This window comes from Gadus macrocephalus, chromosome 6 (genome assembly GCF_031168955.1).
Source record: "Gadus macrocephalus chromosome 6, ASM3116895v1".
NCBI lineage: Eukaryota > Metazoa > Chordata > Actinopteri > Gadiformes > Gadidae > Gadus > Gadus macrocephalus.
Genome location: NC_082387.1, coordinates 22,000,621 through 22,015,620, shown reverse-complemented (window position 1 = coordinate 22,015,620; position 15,000 = coordinate 22,000,621). Strand labels below are relative to the sequence as shown.

The 15,000-nt window shown below is 49.2% G+C and overlaps 1 protein-coding gene across 1 annotated transcript in view; it reads right to left on the bottom strand.

Moving 5' to 3' along the window:
* Positions 1-15,000, bottom strand: part of LOC132460036 (E3 ubiquitin-protein ligase DTX1-like) — a 37,349-nt gene that overhangs the window by 11,163 nt on the left and 11,186 nt on the right. The window contains exons 4-5 of the mRNA XM_060055038.1: positions 4,250-4,846; positions 3,994-4,168 (exon numbers count right to left, since the gene is read on the bottom strand). Of these exons, the coding sequence (XP_059911021.1) occupies positions 3,994-4,168; positions 4,250-4,846 (772 nt within the window). The remainder of the gene's footprint in view (positions 1-3,993; positions 4,169-4,249; positions 4,847-15,000) is intronic.

Below are 15,000 nucleotides of genomic sequence, written 5' to 3'. Positions count from 1 at the left end.
CGTTCCTCTCGCCCTGCCAGCTCCCATCACTCATGCTCCCCCTGACTCGTGTACTCTTCATCACTCTCTTTTGACCCCCTCCTTCTCCTCGCCTTCCACCTCCTCCTCTCTCCACCTCCCTTTCAGAAGGACCACTCGAGGGCCACAGAAACGTCAGAACAGAGCCAACCTAGGCCGAGGGAAAACTACCTCTTGCCTAAACGGGACCTTTAGTTTATGGCAACATTCCTCAGGGTGATGTAAAAGCTAGATTTATTTCTGTCAAACTTCAGCCACTCAGTCTCTTTAATCCTTTAGAGGGATTTGAAATCCATCTTAGAGGACTTGATCAGACCGCCATTCAACATACACACACATCCTCCTCAAACAGAGAAGGCTACTTTAACGCAGAGAGCAGAGCAACATTTCTGTCGATAACCGTACAAGAAAAGGAAAAGAGGAGAGAGAAAGAGAGAGAGAGGGACAGAGAGAGAGAGAGAGAGAGAGAGAGAGAGAGAGAGAGAGAGAGAGAGAGAGAGAGAGAGAGAGAGAGAGAGAGAGAGGGGAGGAAGGAGAGAGCGGGAGAGCTGCGTGTGTGTGCGTATGGCTACCCAGCAGTGCTTTAATCATAAATGAATGTGTGGTTATGTAGAGCAAGAGGGGGATAAAGAGCGAGATGGAGAGTGTGGGTGAGAAAGAGAGAGGGAGGGGGAGAGGGAGGAATGAATGCATGGCGCCCCTTATAGGGGATATTAAAGGAGGCTGCTAATGGACTCGACAGCGCACTGGAGCTGCCCTCAAACCCGACTAAATGATTCAGATAACTTCACCATCGCATCGGTTTGGTTTAGAAATGCCCAACTTATCAAAGCCCTCTGGCCACAGGTCAAAGAGCTGACTCGGCAACAACAAATGAACAGTTATCCTCAATAAAAAATTGATGTTCAAAAACAACGTGGTGGCTCGGAGATAAATCTTTGTTTTTTGTTGTTGACATCTAGATTTGTTATTTACATTTTAACAAAGTATGGCTGTACTGTTTGCGTGGGCCCACACCAGCAGATGGGGCCACCTGTAATATTTACAGGCAGTAGATTTTTGTTTGAAGGTGCTGTGAGAACAGAGCATGTTCATGCAAAACATATTCCTCAAAATATAGCCTTTTCTTTTCTTTTCAAGTAAAGATACAATGCCAAATGATTAATATGTATACCTTTTGAGTCCTAACTCGTCAACATTATATTGTAACATTTAAATAAAATGCTGTTCAGATGCGTAATACAGGCATTGCATTTTTTCTATTCCAATTGCATTGCTACTTACTAATTAATAGAATTTCAACACATTTCATCAGAGTGTTTATGTAACCTATGCATTGGTGCCACAAATAGGCTTCTTAAACATTCTCTGTATACACAGCACAAGGTGAGCAGCGAGGTGTGTGGAAACGAGATCTGAAGAGCACTGTGTGGGTTCTGTTGTTCCGTGTGTGTTTAGTTTTGTGTGCTTTGTGTGCCTGTGTGTGTGTGCACTCGTGACCATGTGCGAGGGAGTTGGTGTTTCGAAAGCATGAGGTTTCTTTTCGCCGTGCCTGTCTCTCTATCAGCTAACCGCACTCGTCTTGTGTATACAAGCCACTCGCCTGGGAACAAACATCATCGCCCTCCTGCCCCCCGCCCCTTCCTTCCATCTGCCACGTCTCCACCAATCGTTCACTTCTGCTCGCTCCCTCCCTCTCCTCCCTCCCTCTCGACAGAGCTCCAACCCCCCACCCACAGCCGAGCCCCCGCCACACAGAATCACTCTCAGAATCAGAGGTTTCCTACATCGTGGTCGTCTGCGCCTCTGACTCTCTTACGCTCAGGGACTGTTTTCTAAATCTCTTTGTCTGCGTCTTTCATTATCACACCACACAAAAACATAGGGACACACACACGCGAAAGCACACACACACACACACACACACACACTCACACAAATAACTCCTACGCACACACACAAACACAGGTTGCATTCATCGCATCCGCCGACGTCAGCACAAATAACGCACGCCTGTTGCAACCTGGACGAAACAAGGTCGCGGCCTGCGTTTAAATCACGGCTGCGCGGAACTAGGTCAGCGGAGATGACAAGGAGAACGCTGCGGGTAAATCACAGACTCGTCACCCACGAGCAACGTGCAGGGGAACACTAAACAGATCACGGTCGCCATGGGGGTGGAGGTGATGAGGATGGGGCTGGGAGCGGTCATAGACGTGTTCACAGTCATGGTAGGGACAGGGGTGGAGGCTATGGTGATGGGGGGGGGGGGGGTGGTAGGGGTCGTAGTCATGGTAACGATGGTGATGGAGGTCTTGATGATTGGCTGGTTGTAGTCGTAGTCATGGCAACGATGGGGGGTCGAGTTCATGATGATGGGTTGCTAGTGGTGATAGTCATGGTAGGGGTCGTAGTCATGGTAACGATGGTGGTGGAGGTCATGATGATTGGCTGGTTGTAGTCGTAGTCATGGCAACGATGGGGGGTCGAGTTCATGATGATGGGTTGCTAGTGGTGATAGTCATGGTAGGGGTCGTAGTCATGGTAACGATGGTGGTTGAGGTCATGATGATTGGCTGGTTGTAGTCGTAGTCATGGCAACGATGGGGGTCGAGTTCATGATGATGGGTTGCTAGTGGTGATAGTCATGGTAGGGGTCGTAGTCATGGTAACGATGGTGGTTGAGGTCATGATGATTGGCTGGTTGTAGTCGTAGTCATGGCAACGATGGGGGTCGAGTTCATGATGATGGGTTGCTAGTGGTGATAGTCATGGTAGGGGTCGTAGTCATGGTAACGATGGTGGTTGAGGTCATGATGATGGGGCTGGTAGTGGTCGTAGTCATGGTAACGATGGTGGTTGAGGTCATGATGATGGGGCTGGTAGTGGTCGTAGTCATGGTAACGATGGTGGTTGAGGTCATGATGATGGGGCTGGTAGTGGTCGTAGTCATGGTAACGATGGCGGTTGTGGCGCTAGAGGCAGCAGTGATAGTAGTCACGGTGCTATCGGTTACAGCGTTGTCTTCTTCTCTAGTCTCAGGGTTTGGATCATTCCCAGGACGCGCCGCTCAAGCCCCCATTCCGCCTTGATCCATTATTCATCCCTCCCCTGCGGAGAGGCACAGCAGCCAATCGGCTTCCTCCCCTCAGTCAGAGCCTCACACACTACACTCACTCTCTGCCATCACACTCTCAGCCCTACACTCACTCCCTCCCATCACACTCTCAGCCCTACACTCACTCTCTGCCATCACACTCTCAGCCCTACACTCACTCCCTCCCATCACACTCTCAGCCCCACACTCACTCCCTCCCATCACACTCTCAGCCCTACACATGAACCACACTCTCAATGCAACCTGCAGGAACTCTCTGGTGGTGTCTGAACTACACAACTGTCCAACCCACCCAACCCTTCGTCACAAACACACAAAGTACTGCGTCTCGGAAAAGTTCTGCTTCTGAATGAAACAAAATCCAAACGCGGACTTGGCTCAACATGACCCAGCGTTTAGAGCTGGAAATGCAATCCCGTCGCTAATGAATTGGTTCGAAATAATAAATTAAATAAATGTGAACGGCAGCAGAGAGCAGGAGAAGAGCTGCACTGCTTCACGGGTATTGGGGTCAACATAAGCCTGTTATCAGGGAGAAGTGTGGAAGTTCCCCAGCAGTGGATCAGGCGTAGGGGACAGTGGCTGGGACTAGCCAGGCCGAAAGCTCTTAATGCAAAGAATACGTTGATCATCACAGTGAAGAGACGTGAATAAGCGCTCAGCCGAGACAAAGAAGGAAAACACTAAAAGACAAAATGGAAAGAGGGAAACAAAGGATGAAATAGGCCAGACATATTGAGAGCGAGGCTTAGTTGAGCGAGGGGGGAGAAGACCTGGGAATCGGCTCTTTCTCACAGTCGCCCAACGAGTGCTAAAGAGCTATTTCAGACTAGAATCCCCGTGTAACCCTGTGTTACCCTGGTGGGATGGCTCCTCTGGCGGCCCCCACGGAGGCCCGCTGGGTGCCCGGACGGTTCAGGTTGTTCTGCCCGTTGACCGTCAAGGCGTGGTGTCCGTGGGCGGGTGTGAGCCCAGGCATCACGGGGTTGCACGGGAAATTCGCCCGGGACAGGGTGGACTGCGCCTGCTCTGCTTTGGAACGCCCACCTCCACCTCCTCCTCCTCCTCCACCTCGACCTCCACCTCCACCTCCTCCTCCTCCTCCGCCTCCACCTCCTCCTCCTCCAACTCCTCCTCCCACGCTAATGTTAATGTTGTTGCAGTTCAAGCCGCCGGACGGCGACCACAGCGAGGTCCCGGCGAAGGTGTTGCTCTGCCGCACCGTTGTCAGGGCAAGGCCGCTGGCCGCCGGCCCCCCGGCATTGCCCGCCGCCCCCCCACCGGCCCCGTGCAGCTTGCGGCGCTGCGACGCCAGGATGGCGTTGGAGGCGACCCGGGTGCTGTTGACGAGGATGCACTGCTGGCAGGAGCAGGGCTGGCCCGAGCTGGCGCCCACGGGCCAGGACTGGGACTTGGGGATGGAGCCCATGATAAGCGGGTGGGCCAGGTCCATGCGCCGCCGCAGCCGCCGCTTGCGCTGGCTCTGGCGGTTGGTCTGCACCATGCTGCCGAAGTCGATGAGGTAGCCGAAGCCCAGCGAGGTCAGGTCCAGCCAGGGGTGCTGCTTCTCGTAGGCGTTCTGGACGGTCACGCAGATCTCCATGTCGTACGGCGTCCAGGACCCGCTGTCGTTCTCCCACTCCCACACCACTCCCTTGCCCGGCGCCGACGACGGCTCATAGAAGTTCCTCTGCACCGGACGCATGGTGCCTGGGGGGGGGAGAGAGGGAGAGAGGGAGAGAGGGAGAGAGGGGAGAGGGAGAGGGACATGTCAGTGTCACGTATCTGGATGCTGTTTCTGGGCTGTGGTCGTGACTCGATTCAACTCCCACGCGGCTGTCATCGCAGGCCCCTACCCTTAATCTCTCTCAACCAATCAAGACCTCAAGCAGGTACAATCGCGGGGCACGACGCAGTGTGTGTATCATCTTCTCTCATTCATGCTTGTCGCTGGTCTGTTTTCATTGAGACTCGTTGCAGCCCTCCTCCAACCCCTCGATCCGGGACTAAGCTCCACCTGTCCACCCAACCCTTTAGTGTCTAGACCCCATCAAGGGGGAATCGTCTCCCGGTATACTTCATGGATCCATCGTCCCGATGAGGAATGATCCGATGGCGTCTCATCTCCAGATGTGTCGTAAATAAATTGAGCGGATGATTTTAACTACAGATCCATCCTGGTGGAACCGCAGTTGGAGGATATCAGAACAGTCTCATCACCCCCCCCCCCCCCCCCCCCCTCCCCCCTCCCCCCTCCCCGGCACCATGTCAGCCAGGGACCTCCAGGCTCTGCCCCCGTCTCCTTGCCTGCTCCCTCCTCCCCCACCTCATTCAGCAGTGGGGGAGGAAGGTTTGGGGCGATGGGATAGAGGTTATATGGGGGGCGCGCGAGCATGTGCACGACGCCGATGGGTAAAATAAAGAAAATGGTCTGCATGCACCTGGTGAACCCCAGCCCCCCCCCCCCCCCCCCTCTTGATTGAAACCCACCATTGTTGGCAACAGAGCCCCCACTGCAGCAGCAGCAGCCCGACCTTGGAGGGAGGCTGCCGCCCTCAAGAAGCTCCGTTATACTTGGAAGTGTTGGACGACGACCTCCCAGTAGCACAAATACACAAACACAAACAACCACACAGAGTAGCGCACACACACACACACACACACACACACACACACACACACACACACACACACACACACACACACACACACACACACACACACACAAACACGTATGCACATACATACACACACGTATGCACATACATACAAAGATGCATGCACACAAGCAGGCTATGGACCGACGTTTACCCAAAACCCCACACAAACTCACATACAAACACACACACACACACACACACACACGTTCTCTTGTAGATTTGCATTCAGCAATATGCAGCTTCGATGGTGTGCAGACGAAAACATTGACTCCTCCTGAAGTAGACAGCAGACAGTGTTTATGTGGGTTGATGAAAGGCCCCATCTGGCGTGTTCTTGTTTAAAGTTCTGCAGGTAACCAGTGTGCAGACTGAGTCTGTACTCAGAGCGTTCTCAAAGGCATGCTGCCTGCCCTCAGCAGGTACTCATCATCAGTGACCGGGAGCCGTCAGAGACCATCTGGCCTTAGGATGTTGCTGGATCACTGATATGTTCAACTCAAAGGTTACAGCGACTACAAACTATGGGAATCTGTGATAATAACCAGAAAATGACATTGAGGATCACCTGTGTTGTTGACGATATAATATATACTATATTCTCTACAGTAAAATACACAACTATAATAAAAAAGAATGATCCGAATTTTGTTCCTTTTTCATTTGATTTGAATTTTTAAGAAAATTAAGGTAACAAAATGGCGGCGGGTATTTCAGCTGGTCAGGTTGGACAAAGAAGACCCTTCGCTACAGGCTACAGTCACCTGACCTTTAGCTCCAGTTAGCGCAGACCACGGGGGGCTTGGTATGTATCATCTCCCCCGGTTTCCTCCTGTTGGGAGGATGGCTAGGTGGCGTGTTTCTGATTTGGAGGCTAATTGTTGGTTGTGAACCAGAGTGCCGGGGGAGCCTAGCTCAGCGAGTGCGGTGGAAACGTATAAAGTACAAGTGCGGTACGGTACGTTCAGCAGACGCAATGGGTCTCGGAGGTCTTTTGGATCCCTCTCTTGTTTGAACCGTATTTTGTACCATTCCGCCAGGGTCCAACATGTATCCAATAAAAGATGGCTGAGCACTTCAAAGGTAAATATAAGTGTACTATGAGGGCAACATTGTTTGATTGGTTGAGATTTTTACACCAAAAAAAGAATGCAACATGTACAGACGAAAGAGTCCAAGGTTCACAACATAAGAACCATAAATAATGCTAAATCTTTATAAACCAAAGCAAAAGCTAGATCCTTTCAGCACACTCACTGTCCGTGACTGTGATCTACTGCTACGTGTGTGTTTGTGTGTGCGTGTGTTCCTGCATGCCTGAGTGTGTGCTTGTGTGTGCGTCTGTCTGAGCGTATATTGGCTCCTGTGAAATGTCGCTAGGCCCGCTATGTTCTCATCGACTCTGTGCTTCCTGTCAGGAAACTAAGCGGGTATCCATTTCCTGTTCACCTTATGCACAAGCCATTACTTCGCCCCCCCCCCCCCCAACCCTCGTCTTTCCCTCCATCGTGTCATCCAGCTGTCCTTGCCGTGACTGCGGTGCGGTGGTGCTGCAGGTCTGCAGGCTGAGTGTGATGCATGGTGGTGCCCGGGGGGGCGACACACACAGGAGGCCGGCCCAGACCCGGCCCAGCTTTGCCTGGTTCAATCTCATCTGTATTGGGGGCGAGTGTCTGTCTCTCCCTCTCTCACTCCCTCACCAACTTTCTCACACACTGTTTCCTCTGGACCTGAGCAAAAGGTTAATGGTGGAGCATGCATGCACCACATGATGCTGTGACTTCCTGCTCTGGGCCTGGGAGAAAGCCCTGGACATGACCTTTACTAAGGAGAAGTGGTAAACTCTGTAGTCAACGTTTAGATGCTGGATCAGCATCGTCGGGGAGTAAAGAGTAAGAGAGGGAAGATTTGGTGTCAAGTCCAGGACGTTATGACGACTCTGTTGCATAGTCAGTAATAGTGTATTGACACACATACATGACACATACAGTCAAAATAGTGTACAAAGACACATATCTAGATCTTCTTATAAACAGAGCCAGCGACTGAATGTTTTTTAGGAGGCAATCACTGTGGAGCCAATGCTGATGAAAACAGCCAAGCAGAAATGAATGGCTGGACGATCTGAAACCAATGAAATGTCCACAAGCCATCGTCAGGCAGAATGAAAAAGACAACACCTGAGAAAGTGACAAACAAAACAATTCATGATAGTGGTTGAATGTGCTTTCATGAATAACATAATAATGGGAGGCTTAGGGTGATTCAGGGAGGCTGAGATAGGAAGGCTTAGGCTGAGATAGGAAGGCTTAGGCTGAGAGAGTGAGGCCGCGGCTGAGAGCACGAGGTTGCGGCTGAGGGCGTGTGTCACACGCCAGAAGTGTGAGAGTTGGCCACCCTGATTTAAATACGTCTTTGATTGACAGACGACAAGCATAACCAATTAGACCTGTAAAATAAAACCTGTGACCGCTGTAAAATATTATCAGTTACATTTTTCCTGAGCCGGGGATAGTTTATATCATATTATATTATTTGAATTAATATTAAAATGATCATAACTAATCAATTAACCCTTTATTTTCAATCATTTGTCAAGTATATCTTAGGACTGTTTCAAACTGTGCCAGAGTACGACTCCCTCTCCGCTCCCCCGCCACATTTCATTTTTCACGGTATTAATGTTCCCTCGTACCCGAGTTCACCTGTGTATCTCCACCCTCCGATGCAGGAGGTGGCTCGGTGAACCAGGTTGGTTTGCCAACTTTGGCATTATGTTTGACTCCTGCCTGCCTCTGCCAGCCTACTGTTATCGGTATGTCCGAGACGATGTCAGGAACGACCCTCTTGTGTTCTTGCAGGACACCAATTAAATAGCAGTACACTGCCGTGTTTCGGAACAGTTCGGAGCATGAATCTGCGATCACCTTTTCAGAGGGACTCAGAGGGTAACAAACTGGACTTTGGGGTCAGGGTACTCGGATACGTGCCTTGATGTTTTCATGGCTGCTGTCCCTGACCTCTGAATTAATCCCCAGCGCAGGCTCAGTTTAGACTGCTGTTACACAATTAAAAATCGTAAGATTTAAGAACTCAACTTTAAAACTATGTTCTTATTTACGATATTTTATAGATGATCATTTCTTTTTTATCAATTTCACAAAAGTTCATCTGCAACCAGCCATCATCCAACGAGAGCAGTTAGCGTGCCTCGGTTAGATCAAGCCCTCCTTTTCCCCGGGGGAAGACTTTCAAGAGAGCACGTCCGCGCAGCGACTTCCACTAACACACTTTCCCCCACGATACCGGACCACGTTCAAATCCTTACAAGGGCGATAATCAAATAATAAAGCAATAATGTGCAATATAATGAAAGGAAACTCAAGGGAGACGTTATTTCTCTGGCCAACATGGAGACAGTTTCGAGAGAGAGGATGATGCGTGTATTTTTCCAGACCCGTCCTTTACCCTGTGGGTGTCATCAAAGCTCTCGCTCTCTCATCTCCTTGTCACGTCATCCCCCTCCCTCCCTCTTCACTGCCTCTTCAGGCCAACATGGAGACAGTTTCGAGAGAGAGGATGATGCGTGTATTTTTCCAGACCCGTCCTTTACCCTGTGGGTGTCATCAAAGCTCTCGCTCTCTCATCTCCTTGTCACGTCATCCCCCTCCCTCCCTCTTCACTGCCTCCTACACCCCACTTCCCCTTCACACTCGCCCCCCCCCCCTTTTACCACCGACGGATGCTTTGCCCCGGGCTGCTGGCCAAGGCTGTCTTCAGTTCCTTTTACATTGAACAGTGAATATTGCAACAAATAATCGCAATGAATAACAGCAATTATTGGTTGCAATTTTTTCCTACGTTATTAAAAGAATTACAAATCATGGAGCTCAATGAGTCTGTACACTTACAAAGTGATTTCAGTATTTAAAAAAGAAACATTCATTTTATTTACATCAAGATAAATTATTAACGGCTCTAGCCAGCGAATAAACCAGTTAAACCAATCACAATCTGGTATCTTTGTCATGGTCACCATGGTTAAAGTGCATGTTGTAGGACATGGCGGAAGTAACAGCCTGTTAATGTTTCTCAACGCAGTCTCTTACTGATGCTATAGTTGTAAACTACTTTTATAAACCTATAATTATCGCTAGCTTTTATATGATCACATGGTTTATGCATTGGTTATTCATCTAGATAGCAATCAACCCTACAAGCCATGGTTTACTTGCACTGCGGTACGTGAGCATAGGTTGCTTTTGATAAAATGAAGGTATGCAGTTGTATCGCAACAGTTTGGTTTTGGATACAAACTTTTCCAAAAGAGTGATGCCATCTTTTAGTAATCGAACAGGGAAACTACCTCAAAAACGAACGGCTCCAAAACATGGATGTATTACAGAATGCACACCCACTAAATTCACTTCATCCACAAACTGCCATTCGCTCTTCTGTGTAACACTAGGATTAAAAAGTTACATTCCTCTAAATACACAGAATATTCTGGTGAAAGGACGGAGCTAATAAATCTTCGAAAGGCTAGGTTGCATAGTCCATCTGTCATTTTTCACGGGTGCGATTCTTTTTAGAGATTCCCGCATATTCGTGTGGCGGCTGACGTAATCAGTTTTGAAGCGACAGTCTGAGTTTTTTATCCCATCTTTTATTCGCTACGCGGCTGGTGTAAAATGACCTTTAACCCAGCGAAAAAACAGAGGATAATTAGCCATTTGTGTTACTCGCGCGAACCTCAAGCGTTAAGTCACGTGTAAAACGATGGGTTACATTGCGTCAACGCCAACGCAAGACAAAAGATTCGCTTCACCCTAAGTGTGAACGCACCTTCAAAGGCAGCCGTCGCCCACATTTCCCACCCTGTCACTCGGCCCCCCGCTCCCCCCACCCATCCACGGATCCGAGGGCTGGATCTGGCGTCGTTAGAAGGAGAGGCCACATGTCCTCGTGGCTCCAGCTCTCTCATGGGGGCACGTGGAGGTTGGAGGTGGGGGGGGATCCAGACCTCTTACATGCCCTGGTAATTGACAATCTCGGGGCCACGAGAGCAGATTAAAACGCAGCGCTGGCGTGCTTACTGGAGGAGCAGAAAGGTCAGTGGCAGGGTGCTCACTCTCCCGGCCGTTCTGCGTACTGGTATTGGTATTTAAAGCCTTTTAATAATGTGCTCTGTTGTCACTGCGAGCCGCAATGTCAGAGAAGTAGGACCGGTCAGAATCTGAGATTTTCAGCAGGAAGGCCTTGTCTGTTGTTACCTAGGAATGGATTTTTAAGAAGACTGCTACAGCACTACCGAGATGTTATTTTTTTTTTTTGCATGTCATCAATGTCTCTTATCATGGATGCCAAGAATTAATGTACGCCATGTACTAACGCAAAAAAATATTGGTATTTTCAGCTTGGCAAGGCATTTATGCTCAAAAGCTTTATAAGCTTTCTTCAAAGTCCTGAGCATGAAAAGTAATTTCCTAGCCTAGTGAGGCAAATTAAAGATAGCAGTACAATTAAAGGGTAAGCGGTTTGAGATGGCCCATGCCATCTTCAAATGATGGCAGGCTAAGGATCTTGTATGAAATATGTCCCTCAAGCCAAAGTCAGCATCATAATCATAATTTTTGCCTTGGATCAACTTTAGCATCCAACAAAGTGTGTTTGCAGCCGTTTTCTTCCACCAATCTCAACGTTCAAGGCCTCGTTCATGCTGCTCATTAGCTTTTGATTTTAGAGAAAATCCTTTTGAGCCCTTGGCTACAAAACATGACTGCGTGTGCTAATTATTATCCACGCATGAATAGGTATCCTCAGATCTCTGCAACACTAATCCTCCTCCTCAAACGAACGCAGTGAACGCCGTGAATATCATAACAGAAAACAACCGCACGAGGTGGTTAAATAACAGAATTGTATTTGATGTTCTTCACAAACAGCACAGCTCTCTAGAATGAGCAGATTGTTACTGAATAGTATACTAATGTCAATAAATAATAATCATATCAAAGCGGTGGAGGAAACATCCGTTCCCATATAACTGCCGAGTCGTCAGTGAGATCAGAGCGTTGTGCAACAGCCAGGAGAAGGTGTGGGGGTGACTGGTCCATCCCGACTGCCCCTTGGCCTCCCACACCAAGCACCTGCTTGGATCATGAAAGGGGGGGGCCGACCGCAGCCCACTGCTACATCAAAGACGGAGGATCTCTGCTGATCTGTGAGCACATTATCTGCTCCTTAGCGTCCAGCGGGGAGATCACAGGGCAGAATAACTGAAGGTGACAGCGTGACATTAAGCTAGCTTTAACTGTATTACGGCATAAAATATCCCCTGCTCTCTTCCCCATCTTCCTTTCACAGAGTCCCCTCAGGGGGGATCCCTCCTGGACTGAGGTGACTCTGGGCTCCGCCGGAACGTCGATCTCCTGAGTGAGCCGCAGCGCTGAGCAGACCCCCCCCCCCCCCCCCCCCCCCATCTCACCCGGCAGAGATGATGGATGAACAGAAGATCGAAAAGAAATGAAGGGGTGGAGAGGTGGAGGGGGCTGAGCGGAGGTGAAGAGGGGGGAAGGAAGAGGAGAGAAGCACAGGAGGAGAGGAGAGTGAGGCGGATCGGGGGAGGAGGGGAGGGCGGTATCGAGGTGTAACGAGACGTGTCTGGTGGAGCGTCAGAGCCCTGGACAGAGTGGGTCCGGAACAGATCACAACAGGAATGCTTTAATTGCACCACTGCAAATAACAGGCAACTTAGTGAGTAAATCCCCCCCACACACACACACACACACACACACACACAACGACACACACCTTCCCACAAATGATAACCAACACTTCCAACACACACAGTCCTGCACTTTTCCCCACCCGTACCCATCTCCTTCCCGATGAGCTTGGCCACTTAGCATCAACTTGTGCAGCGCTTGCAGTTATAGCAGGCAGCGGAACATTGACGGAAAATGAACTTAAGTCTGTTCTCACTGGCAGCTCCAGTTAGAACAGCCCCAGCAGCGTCCCGACGTGGGGGCCGGCAGGACTATTCTGGGGAGCCTCCGCCTGGATCCACCGCGTTGTGACTCACCCAGTGCATCTCTCTGTGCCGAGCACAGGCAGCTGGGTGCATGGGGGCGTGCGCATGCAAGTTTGTTTGCACGTGTGATGTGCATGTGTATGTTTATGTGTGTGTTTGTGTTTATGTGTGTGTTTGTGTGTGAATGTGTATGTGTGTGTGTGTGTGTGTGTGGGTGTGTGGGTGTGTGTGTGTGTGTGTGTGTGTGTGTGTGTGGGTGGGTGTGTGTGTGTATGCACGTGGGTTTATGTGTGTGCGTATGAGTATGTGTGTGTGTGTTTGTGCGTGTCCTTCACTCATGATTGAATGTGCATGGTGCTTTGTTTGTTTATCCTCAGATCACGCGTGGTACGTACAACTCGCGCTCAGGGACTACAGATGAATGCAGCTTGACGCTCTCTCTGGTGCAGTAGTGCATGGGACTTGCACTGTCCCTTAATAAAACATGGGAGAGATGCACACAACAAGTCATGCATGCGTGCATGTGTGCATGACTGCGGCCACTCCTGGCTCTATCCATCCTTGTTAGCATCTCAGCGCCGTGCCTCATTAGCACCCTGCCGCGGGGTCTGCCACACCATCCGGGCAGGACACACACATGTGGGCGCACACAGAAACACATACACTCACTCACACACACACACACACACACACACACACACACACACACACACACACACACACACACACACCCCAAACACACACACACACACACACACACACACACACACACACACACACACACACACACACACACACACACACACACACACACACACACACACACACACACACACACACACACACACACACACACACACATACACACACCCACACACATGCACGAGCACAATCCATGGCAAGTATTTTCGCCAGTTGCGGGGTCAGTCCAAGTGTGTCTTTATGCATGCATGTTTGAGTGTGTGTGTGTGTGTGTGTGTTTGTGTGTGTGTAAGTGTTCAATGTATGTATTCATAGCCCCTTTCACACATGCAGTCTTACCCTAGAAAGTTCTGGAACATTTCTTGAGTGGGGACATGTGTGAATGGGAACAGGGATTAGTAATTCAAGAAATCGGTACCGGCAATTTGCCTACTCATGCCTTTAGAGCAGGGATGGGCAACTGGCGGCCCGCGGGTCGTATACGGCCCGCATCCTCACATAATTAAAAAAAAAACTAAAAAAAAAAAAATAATAATTGATCGAGTTACAGAAAACTCGGTCAAGAAAGATGAGAAGAATTCATAAAATCCAAAGGCAAACCCATGCGTCTAGTTTGCTTAGAAACGATATCAGTCATTAAAGATATCCACTTAAGTCGCCACTACAACTACTACAACTGCAATGAATATCATGCTTGTTGGGTTTGAATTCATTGAGTTGTTGCACTTAATGTTGGGCCACGGTTTTTCAGTTTTGTGACATCATTGAATGATGATGTATGTGAGCCCTTTGCACTGATAAAAATACTGACCATTCATGTGGCTCTTTGAGCATGGAAAACATGAAATGAATGTATGTTGGTTCAATTAACATACCGTACATAGGTTATGTTTCTGGACGATTTTTTAGGTAGTGGCCATCCCCAAAATGCAACTGAGTACTGGAAATCATATCTACCAAATTCAAAATTGTGTAGCTTCTCTCAGCTCACGTTTAGTTGAAGTGTGCAGTCATGTGGCCCTCTGATGGTTATGATGACAAATGTGACCCTCTTTATCATGAAAGTTGCCTATGAGGGGGGTGAATACATGGATTGACAAATTTTATTCTTGTTCAGCAATTTAGATTGGAAAATGCGTTGGGATTTTCTTCAATGCAAATGATCCACATCAAAAACAAAAAACAATCAAGGATAAACATTCTCTGAACAGTCCTTCTGGTCCAGGCCTAAGACTCTCTGAACAGTCCTTCTGTACCAGGCTTAACACTCTCTGAACACTCCTTCTGTACCAGGCCTAACGATCTCTGAAAAGTCCTCCTGTACCAGGCCTAACACACTCTGAACAGTCCTTCCTACCAGGCCTAACGCACTCTGAACAGTCCTTCCTACCAGGCCTAACGCACTCTGAACAGTCCTTCCTACGTCCTACCAGGCCTAACGCTCTGTGAGCAGTCCTTCCTACCAGGCCTAA